At 31.6% G+C, this 23,808-nt stretch overlaps 4 protein-coding genes across 8 annotated transcripts; 1 reads left to right on the plus strand and 3 right to left on the minus strand.

Annotated features, from left to right (window-relative positions):
* Positions 1–401: 401 nt before the first annotated feature.
* Positions 402–9,456, minus strand: LOC100645183 (myotubularin-related protein 13). The gene is made up of 21 exons (XM_003393700.4): positions 8,752–9,456; positions 8,327–8,412; positions 7,970–8,257; positions 7,671–7,890; positions 7,354–7,595; positions 6,969–7,274; positions 6,708–6,885; positions 6,416–6,620; positions 4,727–6,328; positions 4,466–4,659; positions 3,997–4,395; positions 3,707–3,923; positions 3,430–3,631; positions 3,208–3,353; positions 2,288–3,133; positions 2,070–2,217; positions 1,832–1,977; positions 1,527–1,753; positions 1,211–1,417; positions 1,061–1,143; positions 402–986 (listed from the first exon to the last, which is right to left on the minus strand). Exons 1-21 carry the CDS (start codon positions 8,849–8,851, stop codon positions 894–896), a joined length of 6,135 nt encoding a protein of 2,044 aa, XP_003393748.1. The 5' UTR covers positions 8,852–9,456; the 3' UTR covers positions 402–893.
* A 27-nt stretch (positions 9,457–9,483) lies between these two features.
* On the plus strand, positions 9,484–18,862 carry LOC100645311 (peptidyl-tRNA hydrolase 2, mitochondrial). 3 transcript variants are annotated; one of them, XM_003393701.4, is made up of 5 exons: positions 9,484–9,940; positions 10,044–10,227; positions 10,319–10,498; positions 10,585–10,784; positions 18,209–18,862. In XM_003393701.4, exons 2-4 carry the CDS (start codon positions 10,066–10,068, stop codon positions 10,765–10,767), a joined length of 525 nt encoding a protein of 174 aa, XP_003393749.1. In that variant the 5' UTR covers positions 9,484–9,940; positions 10,044–10,065; the 3' UTR covers positions 10,768–10,784; positions 18,209–18,862. The 3 variants fall into 3 exon arrangements, with proteins under 3 accessions (XP_003393749.1, XP_048268973.1, XP_048268969.1); XM_048413016.1 differs by lacking the exon at positions 18,209–18,862 and adding an exon at positions 10,871–11,426; XM_048413012.1 differs by lacking the exon at positions 18,209–18,862 and having other exon boundaries at positions 10,585–10,805.
* LOC100645434 (tetratricopeptide repeat protein 28) lies at positions 10,851–19,723 on the minus strand. 3 transcript variants are annotated; one of them, XM_003393702.4, is made up of 16 exons: positions 19,565–19,723; positions 19,359–19,424; positions 18,422–18,679; positions 17,959–18,361; positions 17,322–17,879; positions 16,939–17,234; positions 16,387–16,852; positions 15,895–16,302; positions 15,445–15,822; positions 14,572–15,352; positions 13,821–14,491; positions 13,245–13,747; positions 12,810–13,172; positions 12,490–12,727; positions 12,195–12,413; positions 10,851–12,125 (listed from the first exon to the last, which is right to left on the minus strand). In XM_003393702.4, the coding sequence occupies exons 2-16, from the start codon at positions 19,380–19,382 to the stop codon at positions 11,488–11,490; spliced, it is 6,204 nt and encodes a 2,067-aa protein (XP_003393750.2). In that variant the 5' UTR covers positions 19,383–19,424; positions 19,565–19,723; the 3' UTR covers positions 10,851–11,487. The 3 variants fall into 3 exon arrangements, with proteins under 3 accessions (XP_003393750.2, XP_048268914.1, XP_048268920.1); XM_048412957.1 differs by having other exon boundaries at positions 19,500–19,722; XM_048412963.1 differs by lacking the exons at positions 19,359–19,424; positions 19,565–19,723 and having other exon boundaries at positions 18,422–18,509; positions 18,589–18,679.
* A 505-nt stretch (positions 19,724–20,228) lies between these two features.
* LOC100645789 (putative tricarboxylate transport protein, mitochondrial) lies at positions 20,229–23,461 on the minus strand. Its single transcript, XM_003393705.4, has 4 exons — positions 23,019–23,461; positions 22,190–22,624; positions 21,545–21,765; positions 20,229–21,431 (listed from the first exon to the last, which is right to left on the minus strand). Exons 1-4 carry the CDS (start codon positions 23,167–23,169, stop codon positions 21,249–21,251), a joined length of 990 nt encoding a protein of 329 aa, XP_003393753.1. The 5' UTR covers positions 23,170–23,461; the 3' UTR covers positions 20,229–21,248.
* Between the last annotated feature and the right edge of the window lie 347 nt (positions 23,462–23,808).

The raw sequence follows: 23,808 nt of genomic DNA on the forward strand, positions 1-23,808 counted from the left end.
TACATTGATTTTTTATTTGGAAAATGTATAAATTTGAAATAAAAGTAACCTTCTTCGAACAAAGACACTTAAATAAATATGAAGCAATTTTTATTTTAATCTCCATTATTACAAAATTTGAAACACTACTTTTGAATATATATTTAAAATTCATAACAATATGAACAAAGTATCAAATGAATTGCAAGTACGTAATTTGTTTATTTTACTAAATTTAAACATTCCGTTTATTTGAAAATCTATTCGTGGTATGTGCAACGCGAGCATAAAAAAGATTATATGTTTCATATAAAAAGTGCTATAAATGCGAGAATAATTTCAACTAAAAATTAGAGATATAGGACTTTTTTAAAATTTTACTAATAAACATAGCAGAATTACTAAACAAATACTACATAAGATTTAAAAAAAAACATACCCTTATTTTAATTCGCGTTCTATTCTTTAACAAGCAAGGTCATAACTTTTCCAATTATAACTGTAATTATACTAACAATAATCCGCAGAATAGGTATTTCATCTAATATTTTAACATATTTTCTGTTCTATATATATCCATCTAAAATTAAAAACATAATAAACAAAATAAAAAATGTAACGTTTAATTGAGTATGTTATGATCTTTTATCTTCCAGCTGAAATAATTAAAACTTAACGTAATTATATATAGTTACAATATACATTTATATAATAATGCTATGTCAAGGATATGAGTACATCACATTCAATTTATGATACTGTTCATTCCAACGATTGTTGGATTCAAAATATTTAAAGCAAATTACTGCAGTCTATAATACGTACTATTAGACTATACAATTGTATGTAACAAAATTAAAATCTGTTTTAATCTATCAGTCACTTGCACAATTTAAATTAGAGTTATAATCAAGCTATTGTAAGCACGCTTGGACTTTCTCGATCCATTCTTGCGCAGTTGCTGCGTCGCCAGCACAAAAGTTATATGTTCGTCTGTTTGTACGAAGCTGCAAATATAAAGATATATAATAGAAATTTCATTTTTGAAAATATAATAAATGATACAAAATGAGACATTTACATCAAAGAATGATTTATCATCTGTTTTCTTTGGTGGCCCTGGCATTGGTTGAGCTGGAGTTACAGAAACTACTTCAGCTAGATCTGTAAAATTATAAATATTTATAAATTTATACTATAGTATCCCAATTTTGAATTATTTTCTACATACCTATATATCCTTTACAATGAGAATCTTCCATGGCATCATAATACCTTAGTTGATGTTTTATAGAATCTAATACGAACCACCTCTGTTTCCAGCCTTTAAGCAAAGCACCTCGTTTATAAAGGTAACCTTCATGAGTTCTATTTTCAGCAACATTACTAGAGAATTGTTCGTAATATTGTTGTGAAGAGGTTTGTATTGTAGTAACACCTAGATGTGAATAGTTAATATCATTAAATAAAATAATACATAACATTGCTCAATCATATAATTATAGTTTACAAGAAAAGTTTATAAAGCCATAATGTAATATTCATACTTGAATTTACGCTTCCATTATCACCACCGCTTCGCGTAAGTGTATGTGTTTGTAAATTATCAGTTACTGCCTTATATTTTGTACAATTTTTTGGTACTGCATCAGCACACTTGTCATGACATACATGGCCACAGTCTACACATCGTAAACCAGCTTTTACTGGCCCCCACAATACGCCAGAACAAGCATCACAGTGAGTTGGTGTAGCTGAATCTAATCGTTCAAACCTTTAAAAACGAGAATGTAAAGTTATTGTGCATTCAGTTATTTCATTTTAAAGAAAGCTTTATGATTATAAAAATTACCTATGGGGATGTGCATAAACGGAACCATCATTTCCAGAAGTGCTTCCACTAGCAAGTTTGCCTCTTAAAAGTAGTTCTAATGTAGAACGTTTATGAATCAACCGACCGTGATATCTGACTAATGCAGTGCTAAATGATGCATGTCTCTATTTATAGAATAAAAGATGTTATCATTTTTACATCATATATCCATAGATGAGTACATCATTTTTAAATAGTTACAGTGTTTGTTACTAACAGCAAGTGAATCTGTATTTGGCAGTTCAAGTTTGTCCCAAAGAACTTTCCATTTTTGTGGTAAATGGCCCAATTCAGTTTCTAATCTATGTATCTCTTCTAAAAGATGAGAAAATTGATCGGGTACCATTGAACTTACACCATCATACCTATAATACATCATAATATAAATAGTATAATTCGAAAATGGAGGAAAATATAACATAAATTTAATCTTACCCTTGTGTAACTACTTTGCGATTACTTTTAACTACACCATCAGCAGCTTCTGCTTCTTCTTCTTGTTGGGAATCTTGTTGTAATACTTCTAAGTCATATGCAGGTCCATGAGCCAGTTCTTCTTCTAAATAATATTGCCAAATATCAAGATTTGGCAAATGCGATACGGGTCTTAATACCATGTTTTCAGTATTGGGAGTATACATGAAATTATAAAACAAGGGACACCGTGCGTGTTGTTTTTCGATGTAATCAAATATGCTTTGACCGAGATTGCATCCTGTATTTGTCCCCGCTAATCTACCTCCAGGATAAATTGTTTCATCATCACTACCTGTATCTACACCTTTATGATGACTTGTCAATGATCCCCTTTTGTCTTCAACAGCAGTAATGCCACATTCCACTCTATCGAATTCGCAGTCCAATAAAAATGTACGAAAACGGCAAGAAACCGAATGATATGCTAAGAATTTCAGGTAATATTCGTTGAATTCAAATGCTAATGGAAACTGCTTTTGAATTTGATGCACTATATCGAGAAATTGAAGAAAAGTGGGCGTAAAATTTGTTGTTTGAGAATTTGCTGCAAGATTACTTCTGTGCCCAAATCTATGTCCGAATCCGAGCCATTCCTTCTCGATTAAAGTTCGAAAACCCTCGATAGTTCTATAGTGTGGGTCAAGACATACTTGAGCAACAGAACACACTGTTGCTGTGGTATCCCAACCTTCCTCTAAACAAACAGCTACTGATGAGCCTTGAACATCCATTAAATCTATTACAGCACCAGCTAATTGCATTAAATTTTGAAGTTGTTGTAACCATTCTGAACTTTCAATTAATCTGAAATTTCGAATATTATTTATCGGAAATTATATCTAATGAAATCATATTTTTTCTAAATAGATTATACATACTTATAAAAACTTTGGTCAGGTTCTACATTTGGAGAGCTAGGAACACAGGCTCGCATGAGTTTCTTAAATGCAGCTTTGGTATGTCTTACATCGTAATATTCCACTGGAATAAAGTCTGTTTTCGGTGCTGATTCTGCTTTAACACCCTATTGCATTCAAACGATTAATTTTGTGAAATTACATCATATACAACTAAAAAAATTTAATTTAAAATTATCTTACTTTCATATGAGCTTTTTCACCAAGAATATATAATGCAGCACGTTGGAAAGTATGAACACATTCAGTACCACTGTCTGAATCTGCAGAATGTCTAACAGTTCCACGTTGATGAACTGAAGTTAAAGAGACTTGGGAATTATGTCTCTTATCTTTTAATGAACCCCAACGACCAAAATTCTTAGGTCCTTTACCTCCTGATGAACTGTAAAAAATAACACATATATTAATTAACCAATTTTTTATTGATTTCATAAAATTTTAATTAAAAGGTATATACCTTAATGTTCCAATAGCTTTATTAAAAGGATTTCGTCGTGATTGTTCGGGTGTAGCATTGCGATCTTCAGCAGCTAACAATAAAGAATCAATACTAAGAGAACTATCAGACATTCCCCATGCAGAACCTTGTCTTAACGCAGATAACGGAGTAGCAGCTACAAGAGCCATAATATATTTTTCTTGCTCTAAAGATGATGTGGTTTCTGATGATGTTGCTAAAAATATAAAACAAATATTTAAGAACATTATAAAAAATTACACATTTCAAAACACTTTCTTAACAGATACCTTTTAAATTACCAGCAGATGCTGGATGAGCTTTCAGCATGCCCATGACACCTTTCCCATGATAACCAGCACCTCTAATTAAAAGTGCTTTTGTTCTTGGGTGCCTCCATGTGACAGCAGGTATTCTATTATGTCTATAAAGTCGACAAAATCTACGAATACTTTCATCTGATACTGATGAGGGAACTATAAGAAGTGCAGGATAACTTCTGCAAATCATATAGGCACAATTCACAGAAGATAATCGAAATGGTTCATTTCTACGATTATTATGTGGCCCATTTGAATACAATCCTAATCGATACCAATCTCTGACATAACTACGTTCCGATAATCGTTCTAAGGTTTTAGCATCAGTTGGTGGTTGAGTTACAATACCAGGAATTTCAAAATCATCTACTGTAAGGATAATATATGTAAATAGACTGAGAATTATTGGAATATCAGAAATATTAAACATTTAACTTACCACTAAGATCATCATCATGACTTAAATCATTATTATCTGTAACTGGTAAACTCATTCGACCAGGTGATGTCATGTACTTATTATTAGTAATCATGTTCATATTTGGCAAGACGTATTTTTGTCTTTTAGATGACTGCTTTGGTTTAAAACCGGCTTTACGTGCAGTCTTTAAAAGTGTTTTCTTAGCAAACCCTCTAAAAAAAAATCATTTTATTGTGATAAATGGTAAACATAAAAAAAGTTAAATAAGAAGTTACTTACTTAAGAGTAGCATTCTTTTCTTTTCCTTTATGATGTGCAGTCTGAGTAACTAATACTTGTCCATTGAAAGCAAAATGATGAAAAATGTGTGGTGGATACCGAGCTTTATGAACTAATTTTCTTAAAGTCTCAATATTCTCAGGTGTAACTTCTTCATCGAAGGCTAACTTTATCAATTGAAAAGTACATGATCGCAATTGGAGACCTTCTTGTAAACATTGATCTAAATGTGCTAAATGTTGCACTGCAACTCGTTTCTCTTTAGTTAAAGATGTTACAGGAAAAGCACGCACTACTAATTGTTCGCAAGCAAATGGATCACAAGGTATTCCTTTAAATACGATTCTATAATTAGTAAGGAAAATTGCGCCTTCTGCTGGTAAGAGTGGTGGTATCTTTGGTAACCCTGCAGAACTCTCTTCCCTCCCATCTGGTAAAAGATAAACACGCAAACCATCCATAATAACTTCTTCACCAGGTAACATATTAGGTGTCAAAATTTTAGGTTTCTGAATAGGAGGTAATCTTTTGCTTTCTCTATGTATAGCTTCAAGAGTTTCAATATGCATATGAACAACACCAGGAACCATTTGATGTAAGCATCTAACATGTTCAGCACTTACACCTCCTTCAGTACAAACACGATCTACAAATCGTGACACCATTCGAATAACAGCACTACCAGTTTCTCCGGGATCAGTTTCTTCAAAACCAGACTCTGCATCACCACTATCGCTTGCTACACTATTTGTAATACTATTACTTGCTCTTTCATCATCATAAATATTATCTTGACGATGAGTCTTTGCCCCTATATCTAACGGAACCAATAAATAAACCATCCTATTTGCATAATGAATTGCTTGGCTATACATGGTACTTTCTTCACTTGCAGTAAGTTCCTTTTGTTTCTCTGGATCTATTGTTGGCCAAATCCTCATTTGTTCAGCAGCTATTTCAAGAGCCGATGGTTCTTGAATTTGATAAATTGAATACCGATCGCGAAATGGAAATTCCTTGCCATCACGTGGACTAATAGGACTTAAGATACCATCATTTATAAGTCGTGGTGGAGAATTTTCACCAGGGAGATATAAACGTTTAATATCTTTTTGAACGTCCAAATAAAAAGCATCTTCCCAAAATTGTTGATTTTGCCATACAGGATGTTCTTGAATACAAGTGTAAGCAAATTGAATTACTCCTGTGCAAAGTTTTCTACAAAATGCTGTAGCAAGGGGAAGAAGTGCAGCGGCAACTCCATGCTCATCCATGGATGAATCATCTTGCAATGCACAATTCATTAACCGAACTACAAGATCAAATTGTTGATGTTCTAACATGGCTTTGTTTCCAACAACATGCTGTGATAATTCCATGCAAAGCGCTAAACGAGCAGCTTTGCTTTTCAAAGCTCTTAAAACAGCTGGGAACGTTTTACGGGCATCAGATATTTTATTCTCAAATATACAATTTATACAGTTACGCAGAACTTCCAGTCTACGAGCAGAATTGCTAACCAAATGTCTAGTATCATGAACAAATGAAATATGTGGACCCATAGGTACAATACGAGGCTGTGATGGCCTTAATGATGATAATCTATACACAAAATGTTCAATATAAGTATAAAATATCATAATCATGATACATATATAAAAATATATCAAATTTATTTCTAATACTAACCTAACTTTAAGATTATTTTTGGCAAGACCCTCATCTATAATTGCTTGAACTTGTTCTGGATTAATGCGCGGTAAAAGCGGCTGATGTATTCTAGCAAATGCTCCTTCAGGTGGTTTTAAAATTTTTTGTACGTATGGTTGAGGATTTGGATTTTCATTTGTGTACAATTGCTGTGCTAATTCTTGAATATGTGTTAAAATAAGCCCTAATACCGAAATGATATTTATTGTATATAATATTTTATTATTATCAAATTGTTGTATTAATTATATGTTTTATTACTGTTACTTACTATGATCTTGTGCTTCCTGTTTTAACTGATCACTTAAATTATTATACAATTCGTCCCACACATCACAAGGCCTCCACGGTGGTCCCCTTTCTGCAATAAAGGAAGTAAAAAACATGCAATCCAGAACTCTGGTTGTAAAGTCACAATCCGTTAAGCCACGTTCTCCAAGAAAAGCTGCCTAGAAATAAGAAATACAATTTATATGTTTCCTTTTATCTTTAAGGACTATAAAGTGGATAGAACCAATAATAATATAAAAACCTTATGAAATGTTATGACAGGTTTTGGATGAATTCTTATTAATGTCAGGCAGCTCCTATATCCTTGTAATAATTGAGCAAAAGTTCTCATAAAAACTGCTCGTAATTCTTTATCTAACATAGGAGAGTGAGGAGCTCTTGTAGCAAGTGGTGGAAAAGCATAATCTGCACAAGCTAATTCTGGTTGTAATACTAAAGATAATGCATCTTGTGTTTGTGATAGAAGTGGTTCTGGAAGTAATGGAAGTGCTACTCCATCTGGAACCATAATAGAACCTCCATCCAAGTCAGCGACTATTACATCCATCTGCAAAAGAATTTAACATTTAATAAAAAATCGTTATAATAAAATAAAGCATATTATATAATTCTATTGAACATCTTACAAGTTCTGCAACTTCATGTTTCAATGAACTATGTACACCCATGATAAATGGAGTAGGTGTACTGAGTACTTCAACTAAAGCTGCTGGTAGAAGAGGAATGTAAACATGCGTGTATCTAAATGGATACATTAGTGCAGTAAGCGCACGACATCCTTCAGTTAATCGTGAATAACTTGCAGAATGAAAAAGTATTTTATGTTCTGTCATAACAGCACAGAACAATACTAGTACATTACGAATTCCTATAAAATATAAATATATTTTAATAAAAAGTATAAACAAGTACATATTTGTAATAATAGCTGTTTTACACTTACCTAGTTGTTGAAATAAAAGATTTACACTACTGTGTGTTATTGGAAGGGAAGGACTAATTGGAGGCTGAAGTGCTTGACGATCACCTGCGCCAATGCTAAATCTTACTTGTGGTCCACCAGCAGGTGGTACTTGTATACAACCTAATATGTTTCCTACCAAAGTTTCTAATGGTATTCCAAGATTTTCTACATATACTGTGTATATAATACCAAGGCAATTCTGAAGCAACAATGTAAAAATATTATTGTTACATATAGAAATATGATCACAGTCTCAAACTAGGCAAAATGTCACATACTCTGAAAGTTTCAATGTAATCAAGTCTGGAAACCAGCACCAGACATTTAGGTGCATACATAATGCTGTGATGTGCTATTGCGGGTATTGTTCTAACCAAGGAACGGCTATCACCATCTACAGGATCTTCTTCTTCATCTACAGGCTTACTTGGCAATATAGACACTGTTTCATTGAAACACATACAAGCACAATAATGACGATTTGCATCAATATCAGTTAAAATAGATACAAAAAATCGTGGTTCTTGTCTTTCTGTAGATAAGGCCCATCCCTGTGGTTGACAAAACTATAAAATAAAATTAATTGAGAAAAGATTAGTTATAAGAAATAAAAATGTAATAAAGAAAAATCTTACCCATTCTATTCCTTCTATAAATGGTGTATCTGGCCAATCCTTTTCTGGAAACCTTTGTAAAATGATTCCATTACTTATACCCCCTCCTATAAACATAAATAAAATTATATATTATATCAAATTTTTTGTTATTGTACTTTGATAAACTATATCTTTGTAGTACAAATATTTTAATTTCTTAAACAATATTAAATATTAATAATACTTCAATAATTCGTAACACACAAATAAAAAATATTTACTGTAAATATCTTTAAATATTTATGTTATTGAAGATATACAAAATATATATATATGTGTGTATATACTTTATTATAAAAGTTTACTTGCTAAGATTACTTATTGTTACACACCTTAAATGCTTAACAATTATGTATATTAAAAATATCGATATATTTTTACTTTCGTTAAAAATAAAAACTTACTCTCTTTTTCGTGGTCGTAGCCGACCACAACAAAGTAGTCGGCTAGCCGAGACATTTCGGTATACTCGTGGGGGTTCGTGGGGGTGATAGCGCCCAACATCCCACGTAGATTTTAATACACGTGATTTCATGGACCGTATCCTATCAAGCAACAATCAACTACCTTGTGTCAACGTTACACATAAATATGCATCAATATGCAAATTAATTGAAAAATATGATAAACATTTTTGAATTTATATTTTTTTATTCAAACAACACAAATTTCAGAGTAAAGCACCAAAAACGTGATATCGTCGTAAATACATTTAAAAAATTTTCTCGAAAAACAAATTTCAAGCGGTGGTTGAAATGTTGTAGGCATCACACGCACCGTTGAAAGGAGATACTTCACATTCGTTACGTTTAGAAAATGAATTCACCCGTCATCACAAGAGCATATAATATTCTATTTATTTTATAAAACACAATATGATGCCACACCCCGAAGCTTTAATCCATAACCTTCCAAACTCAAGCGCCACATTGGGTGTTTGTTGAACCGCGTATGAACCAAAACGCGCCACAGATATACAAACGAAGAGACGAATGCGCTATAATTCCCATTTAATTTTACTTTTTTTGTCTTCTGCTTGGGTCACTGAGAATACTTTAAATCTGAAAACATTCGCATTATTAGAGGCGTTACTTTCATGCTACTTTATAGCGCGTTCATAGTGAAATTATTGCATAACAGTTACATGTATAACACCCCTATATGTATATATATAATGTCTTCTTTAAATTTATCAAATAATTTTATATTTTGAATAGAAAAAAGAATCTGAATGTCCTTTAATTCAATTAAAAATTGTTATATAAATTTCTACACATGCATATGTGTATACATATATGGTATTACTTTCTTTTAAGATTTATTATAGATATTTAAAAAATATGTTACTTTATATATCTTTAAAAACGAGTTAAAATTAAATTTGATATAATACTTTATGTCTCGAAGTATGCCTAAAGATTATTAATTTCTATCAGAGTTATATGTGTATGATGTACTATGTACATTTATATTGTATATGTTTAAATGATACCTAACCTTATAGAAGCTGTCACATGGAACAATATAAGTTTTGCTTATATCAAAAGAAAAAGTTAATCTAAGGATATATACGTTTTGTAAAATTACTTTGATGTAAATATCTACCTTTTATATCTAATTTATTTTTTAAATTAAATTCTTTGTGACGAATTAAATAATTTTTAATAGTGTGATTGAATATTTTTTAATGTTACAGAATTTTGATAAATTTTAGTAAGATGAATATTACTCAAATACTTTTGCAAACCGCTACAGATGCAAAGGTAGGATTTATAATTTCAGCAATAATAGGTTATTCTTTATACAAAATAATAGCAGTAATAAATAGAAAAAAATTGCAATCTTCTAACGATAATTGCAATGAAACTTTAAATTATATGGTAAGTAAAATTAAAATTTGTATATATATTCATATTTTTTTATAATTAATCTAATAAATATACAAACAAAAATAATAACTTTTATTTTCAGCAAATGTGTGCAGATAATTACAAGCTTATTTTAGTTATTAGAACTGATTTAAAAATGGGAAAAGGAAAAATTGCAGCACAATGTGCTCATGCTGCCGTTGCAGCTTATAAAGCAGCCACAAAGTATCCTGAATTTTTATATGCTTGGGAAAAGTGTGGCCAAACTAAAATTACTGTTAAGGTATATATATTTCCTATATATATATATTACATGTAATATTATTTGCTTTAAGTCAAATCCTTATTAGTAAATAAAAAAATGCTTAGGTGGATAGCGAGAATGCTTTGAAAGAAATAGCAAAACAAGCTAGAGCTGTAGGACTTTTGGCAAATATAATACAGGATGCTGGACATACACAAGTAAAGCCAGGAAGTAAAACAGTATGTGCTATTGGTCCAGGTCCGGCTCAATTGATAGATAATGTAACTGGTCATTTAAAACTGTTTTAATAATGAACAAAATAAAGGTATCTTAATTTTTTATCTAATTTTTAAGTGTATTTTTATCTTTTTTTTAATTCAGTTCTTCATGATTTACTAATTTCATTATTAGATTTTTATTCATATGCTAAAAGATAATTAAATACAGCAATTTCATATTTTGTTGATGATATAAGTATAAATACATGCACATAATTTTTATAAAATGATGCATCCCATTAAAAAATGCATCAATATATTTATCAAAAATGAAAAAGTACAAACTTTTAGTTCAATACTTTATACAAATTTAAATATGTTATTAAATTGAAACATTACTTCAGTCACTGGTCGCATTTTATATATAATAATAAATTTCATTTAATAAATTTAAATATAACATACATGAACAATGTTCATTTTTATGCTAATATAATACACTTTTGCATTAAGAAACACGAGTATAGCATTAGGTGCCGTTGTATACAGTATCTCGTTAATATCGAATTTTATTATCAGTGTAAGCAAATGGCATTTACTGATATTTGTATTGGAAAATATATTATGTAGAAAGTGCATAATTAGAGTCATATTGCAACAAAATAAGCAATCACCGTAAATTATTCCCAGCTCAAATTACAAAACATTAAGAAATTTGTTTCCAATAAAATATCTTCCATTCTTTGGTACCTCGTGCTATTATTTTCATTTAAAATATCATTTAATGCTTATAAATAGTATATAAATAATCTACACTGGAGGAGGAGGTGCTTTTCGATGTATTTTGTTAGAGCTGGTAGCACTACATTGTGATTCAGCGATGGATCTGCCATCAGCTTCATCTCTTCGACATAATTCTTCATTTTGCATCCAATTTTGAGTCTGATTATGATTCGTTCGTGTTGATTGATTTTCTTCATTTCCAGTCACAGAACCTACTTCTTCTAATAATTTTGATAAAGATGGTGCCAATCCTAATCCTAAATTTCGCTCGTGATATACATCTGAAATCGTAGGCGTTAATTCACGTGTTAAACTTGTGAGGGACGTCGCTACGTTTCTTAAATTTTGATTATGTGTTTCTGCAGGTTGTGCAGAATCAGTCTGAGAACAAATATCTTCAGTTGTTGTAGGATGACGAGGCTTTCTTGGAGAATTAGATCCAATTTCTGTTCGAACACTTAATCTTTCTAGTACTGTTGCTGGTAAAGGTGGTAATGGTTGTCGCCTTAAAACTGTTGCATGACCGTTATCCCAATCTGTTACTGAACTACTTGAACTGGACCCTGGTCTTAAACTTTGATCGGGATAAAGATTTCTGATACGTGTTTGATGATTTAAATTGAGTGCTACAGGAGGACTAGGAGTGAAAGCAACGTCCGATTCACCTACAAAACATACATATGATTATAATTTTATATTTAATACTTATCTAAATTTTAGTCTGTTATTTATACCTCCACTATTTTGACATGGTTGTCGTGATGTAGGAATTGGAACATTTGGTGGTTCCATAGTTTTTCCATCAGGTTCACCTCGATGTCGAACGTAATTTGCAAATGCACCTCCTAATCTAGGTCGTTCTATGACATTTTTTTCAATATGAGCAACAGAAGCTAGACTTTCCATTGAACTACTAGAATCTAAAGTCAAACTTTTAGGTGCTTCTTGTGTATCTAAGAACATAATTATAATTTACATGACATATTTTCATTTTTATTTATTATATACACATGATCAGTTTAGACTTACCAAATAAAGCTAGAAGAGCTTGAAGAGCAAATTGAACAGCTCTCCGTGATGCTTGTTTTCCTGTTCTTAATGTAACTTCTGATTGACCAACTTCCATGAGATCAAAGCCTAGACTTGCAAATAATTCATGAGATCCTGATGCTCTCCATACTTGTACTGGTAATGTGACTTCTTGACCTTCCGTCGCACATGTAGCTCTTCTCATTGCAGCAATAACATCCTCTGCTGCTTCTGGTGCCTACAATAAAAATTTCCTTTAATATAATAGATTATTAACTTTCACAAGGAGGAATATCAGAATATACAGATTTATTTACTACCTGCAACAACCTAGCAAGAGCATGTAATGACGATGGTCCCAATCCCAATAATGCCTGCAAACTTGCACTACATCTTGTTAATCTTTCTTCTGGATCACTTTGTGGGAAAAATACAGAGGATGGTATTCCGTTTCCAGCAGGTTCAAATCTAAAACCTACTGACATTAAAAGTTCTCGCCAACCAGTGGCTGCACCCACTTTATTTTCAATACTACGCTGAGTTGTGTACATAGCATTTTTTTGTCCACGATGTATTCGTTGTAATGATTTTTCTACTAAATGAAGTGTTACACGTAATGCATCACGACTTTGTTCAGGACCACCGCGTAATAATTCAGCCAGTGCTTGTCCCATTAAGGCAACCTAAATGTATATTTCATGAACTATCATTTACATATGAATTATTAAATTTAATAAATTTTTTAAGATTTATACCTTGTTTGACAATCTTGCATCTCCTCCAATAAGTAACCAACCAGCCCAATTTGCAGGATGTGCGAAATGTCTTGTATGTTGAACTGTTTGCATAGCTTCTGCCAATGCTCTTGATGCTCTAGCACCTTGTAACATAGCGCTATAGAATGCTCGTAATAATATACTACCAGCTGTAGGTGGAACTGCCCACATTCCTATAAGTACACATTGTGCTCCTGCATTTAATAAAGCTTTGGCTAAATTTTGTACGCCATCTGATGTAGCAGTTGTATTTTCTGTACTATTCCAACCGTGGCCACTAGATATTACAACTAAACGGGCAGCTATTCTTAGTTTTGTAATATCTGAATAGCTTAGCAAGTATTCTGGCTTTACAGATGGATCTTCACAAGGATCTGCAGTTAATGCTAAACTGGCAGAATTCCAGAAAACTGGTACTGTTAAATGTACACATTCTGCATCAGGTAAAGACCTTAAAACAGTCGACCTTGTTGCTTCTATCCCTATTAGTAAAAATTGAAAAGATTATTTATATATAATTTTCTTTAATTTATTTAAATTTGTAATGATACCTACCAGTTAAAGCACGGGCTTCTAATAATTCAGCAACAATCTCAGATTCTGTTTCAGTAGAAGCAACACTTTCTGACCATCTATATTCTTCCCTGATTTCTTCAGGAAGCACAGGATTTCCTGCAACTAATGCAGCTACCGTTGCACCTCCTTCTGGCATAGGAGTCTTTGATCGCTTTTTTAAAGCTGCAAGCGATGGTACTACTAATAAAGAAAATCTTTCACATAGATAATCTTCTCCAGGGTTTGATTGTAAAGCTGGAAGCGGTGCTAAATATAAAGACTTCTCCACTACCATAATTAGTTCCTTCCTTGCTGGTGGTAAAAGATCTTCAAAAGGTGCTAAAAGTAAATCGTAAAGTACTTGAATTGGTAATGGTGATTGCCATGTTGGTCCTTTGGTTCCTCGTCCCCATCGAGCACTTCCTGCTCGTGAACTAATTGAACCCACACTAAACAGACTGCTCAAACTGTATGAACTAGCATTGAGATGATGTCCTCTCGATGGTATTTTTGCTTCTTCAACAAGTTCACTTGTTTCATCTAAAAGAGCTTCTCGTGCTTGCAGAACTCGCTTCTCTAATCCTATACCATCATCCAAACTAGTAGAATGAAATCGTAATAGTCCCCGACCAGGAGCTAAGCACCAAGCATGTAATTCACACCCTACTTCACTGAAACGTTATTTGATATTTACTAGTCGTTTTATGGAATTACAACTTGTTCACGCTATTTATTAATAAATTTAAATTACCTATAATATAAAATAACTCCACGTTGTCTATCAATAATTTCGGAATAATGCGCAGCATCATCTAAACAATTACTTTTACTTCGTCTCGATCTTTCTGCCCAATTCAGAGCTTCTTCAGCTCTATTTAAACTGATTAGTACTTTTTGTAACATTCTGTACGTTTCTGATAATAACTCAGATTTGTTTGGTTGTCCACAGGTAAGGGTTGAAGAAATTCCATCTAATGATTCTAATAAATTTGCTGCTTTCTCTAAATGTTCTACAGCTATAATTGCTTCTCCAGCTTCCCAATGAACAAGACCAAGTCTGTGTCTTAATCTAGCTGCTTCTTCTCTTCTTCCTAATCCTTCAGATAAAGACAATCCCGACTGTAAGTAACTCAAAGCTCGTGATAAATCACCACATAAATGATGAAGTCGACCTAAACTGGAAAATGCAGCTGCTCTTGCTGGTTGGTCACCAGCTGCTGCTGCAAGACTTAATGATTGTTCTTGTAATCTTATTGCTTCTTCAAATTGTCCTAAAGCTTCTTGAGTTACGCCTAAGTTTGCACAAGCTCTAGCTTGTAACCCAGCTGCATCTAAAGCTTCAGCAATTGAAAGTTCCAATTGATGATGTCGTAATGCAGAATTTGGATCGTCCATTAATAAATGAACAGCTCCTAACCCACTAGCAGCCTCTGCTTCAGCAGCTTTATCTCCAAGTCCTCTGGCAAGCGCCAGTTGATGTGATAAACAACTAACAGCTTGTTCGTGATTACCTAATGCAGCATGTACTCGACCTACACAATTGATATTAACAACTTATAATACTCATCAAGAAAAATTAATATATTTATAGGTTCTATGGTATAATATTTTATATATTAATTACCTAAATCTCCGTAAGCTGCGCCTCTTGATTCTGGGCTATCAACTTCATGTGCAGCTACTAGTCTTTTCTCAAAACAAACTAAAGCTTCTTGTAAATTTCCTGTTGCTTCCCGAGCTCGACCTAAACCCCGATATGCTCTTTCTTGTTCTCTTATACTTTTCAATTTTGTAGCAGCTGTTAATTGCTGCTCATGACATTTTATAGCTTCTTCTGGATCTCCCAAGGCTTCATAACAATCGCCTAGATTGCCAAGTGCTCTAGCTTTATTTAGTAAGGCTGTGCCCGTAGTTAATGGTTCTAAAGTTGCTAACTGTTGTTCAAAATATCCAATTGCGTCTTCATAATGTGCCATATTAAGTCTAGCTATTCCTAAATTTCCTATTTAAAAGAAAAATAGTGAGCATTGTTGTTGTAAATTTAAGTGGTTTAAATATTATAAATAAAGTTTACCTAAAGCTTGAGCCTCAACTCCTGAATCTGCTAATTCTTTTGCCCTTTCAAGTTGCTCCTGATAACATTTCACTGCATGAGTATATTGACCTAGTGCCATGTGCACCGCTCCTAAGTTTCCATGAGCTCTACATTCACCACGTAAATCACCAGCTTCTTGTCTTAAAGTTAGTTCTTGAGTATGAAATCCTAATGCCTTATCAAGATTTTTTATTGTCCGATGTGCAATACCTAAAGCTCCATAAGCAGCAGCTTCTAAACTGCGATCACTTGCTTGTCGTGCTAAATTTAATTGTCTTTGATGCATTTTTATTGCTTCTTCAGCTTCTCCAAGGCGTAAAAGGCAGTCACCAATATTTCCCAAAGCACGAAATTTTCCAGCTAAATGTTTAGTCATATGTGCAATAGCTGTATAGAAAGATAAATTATTAATATTAAGTATATATCTTGCTATTTTTAAAATATAAATATGCAGATGCACGATTTTCTTACCCAAATAGTATTTTTGGCATTCTAGTGCAGTATCTAAATTTTCAAGAGCTAAATGTGCTAACCCCAAATTACAATAAGCTCTTCCCATCCCAGATTTATCCTGTAAATCCTTAGCTAATGCTAAGTCTTGATCATAATATCTAACAGCTTCACGATGATTACCTAAACAATAATGAGCATAGCCTAAGAAGTGACATGCTTTAGCTTCTCCTTCAACATCGTGTAGTTCCTGAGATAACATAAGATAATTTTCATAATATGGAACAGCTTCTTCAAATCTGCCACGAGATGACAAGCAATTAGCAAGATTGAGTAATGCACAGGCTTCACCAGCTGTATCTTTTAACTCGCGCGCTATAGCTAAATGAGCTCTGTAATGTCTTAATGCTGCTTCATGACCCTGTACAGCTTGATATGCTACTGCTAAATTTCCATGTGTGCTAGCTTCTGAACTACGATCATTGACCTATATTAAATAACAATTTTTATAATGTTTTGTAACATAAATTTGTTATTAAATTTATTTTTCATTGCATATCTTAAACAATTTACCTCTTTGCTTATTGTTAATTCTTGTTTATGATATTTAATAGCTTGCTCATAATAACCTAATGCGTTATAAGCATTTCCAATATTGCCATATGATCTACCCATACCAGCTTTATCTCCTAATGATCTAGCAATTCCTAAGTGAGCTTGATGTAGTTTAAGTGCTGCTTCATGTTCACCAAGTAATTGATAAACTATTCCTAAATTACTACATGCTCGTCCTTCAGCAACTTTATCTTTTGTAGCTAAAGCAACATCAAGTTGCCTTTGGTGCCACAGCTTGGCTTGTGCAAGATCACCTAAATAATGATATATTTGAAAGAGATTTTACAACAAAGTTAATTCCTCATTAAGTTTCTCATTATTTGTTGTTCTAAAAAGTTCACCTGCACATCTTGCAGCATGACCTAATCCAGCATAAGCTCTCATTTCTATTGCTCTATCACCGAGTTCTTGAGCTATTCTTAGTACATTTTCATGATAAGCCATTGCTTGACCAAAATTTCTTCGATAATGATGAGATGAACCTAAGTTACTGAAAGCTCTTGCTTCTTCTACACGATCTCCTAAACGTCTTGCTATTCTCAAATGTTGTGTATGACAATCAACAGCACTTTCAAATTCTCCCATTGCTAAATAAACTGCTCCCACGTTTCCTATTTCTCGGGCTTCCTGAAGTCGATCTCCCATTTGTTTTACTAATTGTACACATTGTTTATGAGATGCAAGTGCATTTGGTAAATCACCAATAGCTGTATAAACGTGACCCAGGCTAGTTAAAGCAGATGCTGCAGCCTGAGTATCTTTGCACTTCATAGCTAAAACCAATTGATACCTGTGTGCTGTTAAAGCTTCCTTAAAACTGCCCTTGCTAAAATATGCTGAGCCCAGATTTCCATGAGCTCGACATTCACCCTGGGTATCTCCTAAAGATCGTGCGACACCTACAAATATTTTTACTCAGAATATAAAAAAATATTCTATTGATACATACTTATTATTTTATCTATCTTCAATATTTACCTAAATCTTGTTGCATATAATTGATAGCTTTATCTAAAGAATTTAATGCCCAATATGCACTAGATAGAGCAGAAAATACAGAACCCCTTAATTTTAAGCTACAAGAACCAATAGTAAGAGCAGCTTCTAATACACCAGCTGCTGCCTTATACTGTCCTGCTCCAAGAAGTTCTTGGCCAACAACAGAAATGACAACAAAAGAAGATTCATCAAGTTTCATTGCACGTAATTGTTGAAATGTTGGTTCTAGTGTTGCACGCAATGGTGATTTTAAGGATGCTTCCACAAGACCAGATAAGAGTTGACAATTGGTAGGATCATGTGCCAAACCTGTACTGAAGGCTACAAGAGCCTCTCCATGTCTCCCTAGACATTGTAAGGCTACTCCTTGACGGTAGTATGCCTAATAGAGATATTGGTTTTACTAATTATTTGAAAAGTAACAAACAAAAGCAGCTATTACCTTTGGCCATTGAGGGCTAAGTTCGGTAGCTCTAACAGCATCCTGAAGAGCAAGTGCAAATAAACCCATTTTGAGCCGGGCAGCTGACCTGTTTGAATATAGCACATGGCTGAGTGGATCCAAAGCAAGAGCTTCTGTGTATAAACTTGCAGCAAGAGCATAATCACCATTTTGACATGCTGCATTGCTACGACGTACAGTCTCTAAAAATAGAGATCTTGATCCAGCAGCCAAGGCCGACGTACCTTCGGGCTCCACCTTATAAATATTTATATATATATATACATATACATATATATATATAATTTATATATATTATGCACATATATGTGTATATATTTATTTCAGAGTTATATTGTTACTATCATTGTGTTAATTAAATATTATTTATAAACATTGTATAATAAATTTATTATAAAAAATAAAGTAATATTAAACTTATTTGAGTAATATTAAGCTAATATAAGATAACATTAATTATTACATATATAATTATCATAAATATTAATTTATATCAATTTTCATTTTATAAATAGAAAGAAATGATTAAATGAAATAATTATTAAATAAAAAATTTAAATAAATATTTTCATTCATATTTTAAAGTCTAATATTTAATTCTTAAATTTCATTATCTTTTTTATATCAATTATTAAAACATCAAAAAATTATTGTATAAAAGATATACAATTCAACATAATTCTTGTTTTATCACTTTTAATATAAATCTTTGTTATTTTTTATTTTTATGTATATATCCATAAATATATACAATATGATCTTAAAAACATAATTTATTATCAAAGTTGCAAACAGCAGGCCAAATTTTATAATGAATACAAAAATAAAAAACACAAATTTATAAAATTAAATGATTTTAATTCTAAAATATGATAATAATATTCGTCATCATATTTGTACTGTAGGATCTTGTTACCTCAGAGATATCCCTATGAGACATTGCTTAAGACGAGCAAGTAGCATCCTCCTGCATGAGCATTATCTGCAGCAAAGGAGCTTCATTAGATAAGACCACACATTTTAGAGTATAAGACCTTTCTAGGTCTTCCTGTACCACCTTTCTTTCCTTCATTCAGATTTATTTTCTACAAGATGCTACTTTCAAATCTAGGCAGCACTCACCGGATACACGCTGAGATAAACTATTTCGTCTCAGTAATCAGAATATTCGCTAGGATAGGTGAATTGATTCGATTAATAAAAAAGGAGGGAGGAAGGCGTCTTAGGAGGGCACCCACTGCATTCCTCAGGCACAGCCATCTTGGAATGTGACCCCGGGCTCCCCCTTGGGCCCAGAGTGGGGCCGGCACTGTCTGCTTTTGTAAGTACCTTTGTGTATTGAACTCCACATGTATAGCTCATAAATTTACGCTGCTGTGTATATACATGCATAGAAATGTAGAATTCACTTATTGAAATAATATATGACGTATATGACTTTATAAATTATTTTTACAAATTTATGTTATGTTACAAAATTATGTTTTATATGAATAAAAGTATTGTGTAATGTAAATAGTTTTCTGTATAAAGAGTAGTAGTAAACAATCAGTAATTGCATTAAATTAATTGTTATTAATGTTAATTAATTGTATATTATTTGCAAATACTATAAATATCTTTTCTTTCAATTAAAAATACGTCATAATTATTTGTAAGACAATAATCATTTATAAGCATATATATGAAAAAGGTTTTTAGATACAAAAATATCTTATAATTTTAATAATGAAGGTTTTCTATACTTTAAAGATATTAACAGGTTTTTTTATAAAACATTTATAAATAGTACTGCAAAGATATATATTTCAATGTACAAGTACAAATATAAATACAAAACATTATGAACCATCATGTCTTATTGTTAAAGTAATAAAATAGATAGTTTGCAGTTGTTATGAGATTAGAAGGTCTCTATTTTGAAGGAACTTCTACATGTTTATCTCCATTTGAATGTCACAGCCATTATAGTTAAATTTTGTTCAATTAATGCTAAAGTATATTAACAATATCTGAGCGAAGATAATTATATTCAATGGAATGTAATGTGCACATAAATAAAAATATTTCTGATTAATACCTTTTTATACCTCTTACCTACTCTAATCTTATTTGGATGTTACTACATTAAAAAAACTTAATTAAAAAGACAATCTATTTCCCTTCGCTCAAGTAATAAACATTTTTTATTATTCTCATTATTTTAATTAACATTCTGTATATTTTTGTACTGAAACTGTACAATATTCCTTAGAAATGTGTGTGTGTGTGTGTGTGTGTGTGTGTGCGCGCGCGCGCATATATATATATATATGTCTACATAACCTATGCATACCATGTACAAATCACTTTCACAATATAAACATTCATTCGATGACTCAAATCTATAGGAATGTTAAATATTTAACAATATTTTAAATAAAATTTATAAACTGATAAACAAAATTGAAATAATTATATAAATAAATTTACATTACCATTTGCCTTCCATACGTATAATTTTATGTTAAATAAAAATTTATATAAAAAAATATATTTAATAGAATTTGTGCTCTATGCAACTGCAGCTTTCAATACCGACACTGATTAATATAAAAATTGAAACTTTTCGATATGACTTTGTTTCTTTTCATTTTCATTCATTAAAATGCCCATTATGACAGAATACTTTGGTATGTATCATATTTGAAATAAAAGCATTTCTCAACATGTACGATTATAGATATATTACATAAATAATGATGAAATTATGAAAGCTACATTTGCACTGACATTTTAGAATATACAGTTGCAAAATTAATAACTTTCAAGGCCAAAGCCGATCAAAAAATTCTTTGAAGGAATCATAAATCATAAATGTTATGCCAACATCTAAACATACTCTACTTAATCTTGGGATAGTTCCTTTATAAAATGCCATTGGACCTTCATTGATCCATATTTGTTTCACACAATCTATACTATTCTTATATTTTGAGGCTTCTAGACCCTGAAAATATGATACACATTTAGTGAAGTATATTAAAAAAATATATATATAATTATATATAAATAATATATAATATATATAATTTAATGATTATACAAGAAAAACATATTTACCTGCATTCTAGTTTTTACAACATCAATTGGAGTATTTCCAAAAACAGATAATGCCCCAGCACATGCACCAAAAAATCCAGTAACTACTTTTGGTATAACCACATCTTTATTTCCACCTTTATACCAATCTTTTAATGTTTCCATGGTACAAAATCTAATTGCTTGGTTTGATCCTTGCTTTAAAATTGTAGGTGTTAGTCCTTGATATATGCCTCTGAATCCTAGCAAATAAAAAGTTATATTTTTTATTTGTACTAATATTAATATGATACTTATAACTTATACACATTGTATAATGTAATAACAAATGTTTAGTGGCATATGATTGAATGTCACAATAAGCTTATTGTGAGATATATGACATATATGTGACATTACTTTAGTGTCATATATGTAAATTGAGAAGCACATAACTAATATAACTTGACCTCTTTACATAGCTCTTGATTGGACTTGTTGCACATATAGTTCAAGGGGAATTTACTTGTTTACAGAGCATTACTAAGCAATTTAATTAAGCAATAACTAAGCTTTTAGTTCTTTTTAAAATCATGCTTAAATTAGATTGTAAATGTTATGAATCAAAAAATTATATTTATTGACTTGAACTCTTTATAAAATAATATATATTAATATTCTATTTACCATATTCCTTGGTAATCATCCCTACTCCATGAAAGAATCCTTTGTATTTTGGATTAGCAGATCTTTGATCATTTATGAATTTTACTTTAATTGTCTCCATAGGAGTAACTGCAAAAATAGCTTCAGATGCACCTGCACATAGTCCTGCTATAAGACTATTCTGTGTAGTAAGTTTTCCATTTGAATCTACTAACAATTCTTTCATTTTTTCAAAGGAACCAAAGCGTACAGCTGACTTTGGTATTGAACCATAAAGTAATACTGAAAGACCCCTGTATAGACCAAAGAATCCACGATTTTTTATGGTTTTTTTCACACAATCCAATATTCCTGAATATTGTTTACCAGATCCAGCTTTCCCATCAAGTTGTAACTGTGTTTTTACATATTCAGTTGGGTAAGTGATACATATTTCTATACCGCCGGTAATACCTCCTAAAATATATCCATAATTTTATTAATATTTTGTTATTTAAAAGATTGATAAAAATTGGTAAAGAAGTACTTAATAAATCCATTGATATATATTAAAATATATATATATATAAACAATTTCATTCATAATCTTTAAAACAAAAATTTGTGTACTAGCGCATATTTCGAAGGTTAAATATTTCTCGATCTTTGAATCTATCATGTGTCGAATGCGCTGACTCAGTTTATCTATCTTTGTCGCTCTTCTAGTTTTACTTACACTTTTCTCTCACTTTCGACTAATGTGTTTGTATTCTATTGCACTATTCCGATAAATAATAAAGAGCACTGAACACATATTAAAAATGAAATCATTAATACAAGAAATGATATAATAAAAAAAAATGTATTTTACCAGCCACAATTCCTTTAACACCGCTATGACTGACAGCCGCTGCAGCTCCAGTATCAGTAATCCAAGGTCTACGAGGAAAAGGATTGTTATGGAATGTTGAAATTGTACTTGTTTGTTGCGATGATTTGTATATCAATGAACTGATATCCATGTTTGGAATTTATTTTCGCCTGCCAATACTCTTGCCCGTTAAGCGTCAAATGTGAACTGAGTCGATTAATATCCGTACATTTCGGTGCGTATTCCCCTTCCTCAATCAACTTCTCTTACTCACACTTTATAGATTGACAGTCCTATACTCGATACTGGATCTGGATACGTAATGATAATTGAACAGGCGATTATGGGTGGAGTGACCGAAATTTTTTATATCAGTAATACATTTTTCCAATACATGTCTGTCTATTAATCAGTTAAGTTTAGCTTTTTTTATAAACTACAATTAAAATTTATAAATTAAGGATTATAAGCTACTTTAATCCAAATTCTACTGCATTAATTTTTATCTATAAATATTATATTTTTATTTATATTGCTAATTATTAAATAAAAAGTTATAAGTAAAACAGTATGATTTAAATAGCATATTTTTTCAACAAGTTAGAAATTTTACTTGATATTGTTCTATCTATCATGTTGATATTAAAATAAATAATTATGAAGATAACCAAAATTGAGTATTCAGAATGAATGACTAATTAAGTAGATAAGACGAATGTTATTTAGTCATATACTTTTGATTGTTTCATTACTGTAAAACATTTTTAAAACATGAAAGTCTGGATTATAG

Source organism: Bombus terrestris, chromosome 2, assembly GCF_910591885.1.
Source record: "Bombus terrestris chromosome 2, iyBomTerr1.2, whole genome shotgun sequence".
Taxonomy (NCBI): domain Eukaryota; kingdom Metazoa; phylum Arthropoda; class Insecta; order Hymenoptera; family Apidae; genus Bombus; species Bombus terrestris.

Coding starts and splice junctions, on each gene's coding strand:
- LOC100645183 (XM_003393700.4), bottom strand. CDS start 8,851: ATGTTGGGCGCTATCACCCCCACGAACCCCCACGAGTATACCGAAATG. Junction 6,886..6,968: donor CTGTCATAACATTTCATAAG/GTTTTTATATTA, acceptor TCTTATTTCTAG/GCAGCTTTTCTTGGAGAACG. Junction 3,354..3,429: donor GTGAAAAAGCTCATATGAAA/GTAAGATAATTT, acceptor TGAATGCAATAG/GGTGTTAAAGCAGAATCAGC.
- LOC100645311 (XM_003393701.4), top strand. CDS start 10,066: ATGAATATTACTCAAATACTTTTGCAAACCGCTACAGATGCAAAGGTA. Junction 10,228..10,318: donor ATGAAACTTTAAATTATATG/GTAAGTAAAATT, acceptor TTTTATTTTCAG/CAAATGTGTGCAGATAATTA. Junction 10,499..10,584: donor AAACTAAAATTACTGTTAAG/GTATATATATTT, acceptor AAAAATGCTTAG/GTGGATAGCGAGAATGCTTT.
- LOC100645434 (XM_003393702.4), bottom strand. CDS start 19,382: ATGTCTCATAGGGATATCTCTGAG. Junction 17,880..17,958: donor TTATATGCAACAAGATTTAG/GTAAATATTGAA, acceptor AAATATTTGTAG/GTGTCGCACGATCTTTAGGA. Junction 12,728..12,809: donor CTCTTGCTAGGTTGTTGCAG/GTAGTAAATAAA, acceptor TTTTTATTGTAG/GCACCAGAAGCAGCAGAGGA.
- LOC100645789 (XM_003393705.4), bottom strand. CDS start 23,169: ATGGATATCAGTTCATTGATATACAAATCATCGCAACAAACAAGTACA. Junction 22,625..23,018: donor TGTTAAAGGAATTGTGGCTG/GTAAAATACATT, acceptor GATATATTTTAG/GAGGTATTACCGGCGGTATA. Junction 21,766..22,189: donor GATGATTACCAAGGAATATG/GTAAATAGAATA, acceptor TTTATTTGCTAG/GATTCAGAGGCATATATCAA.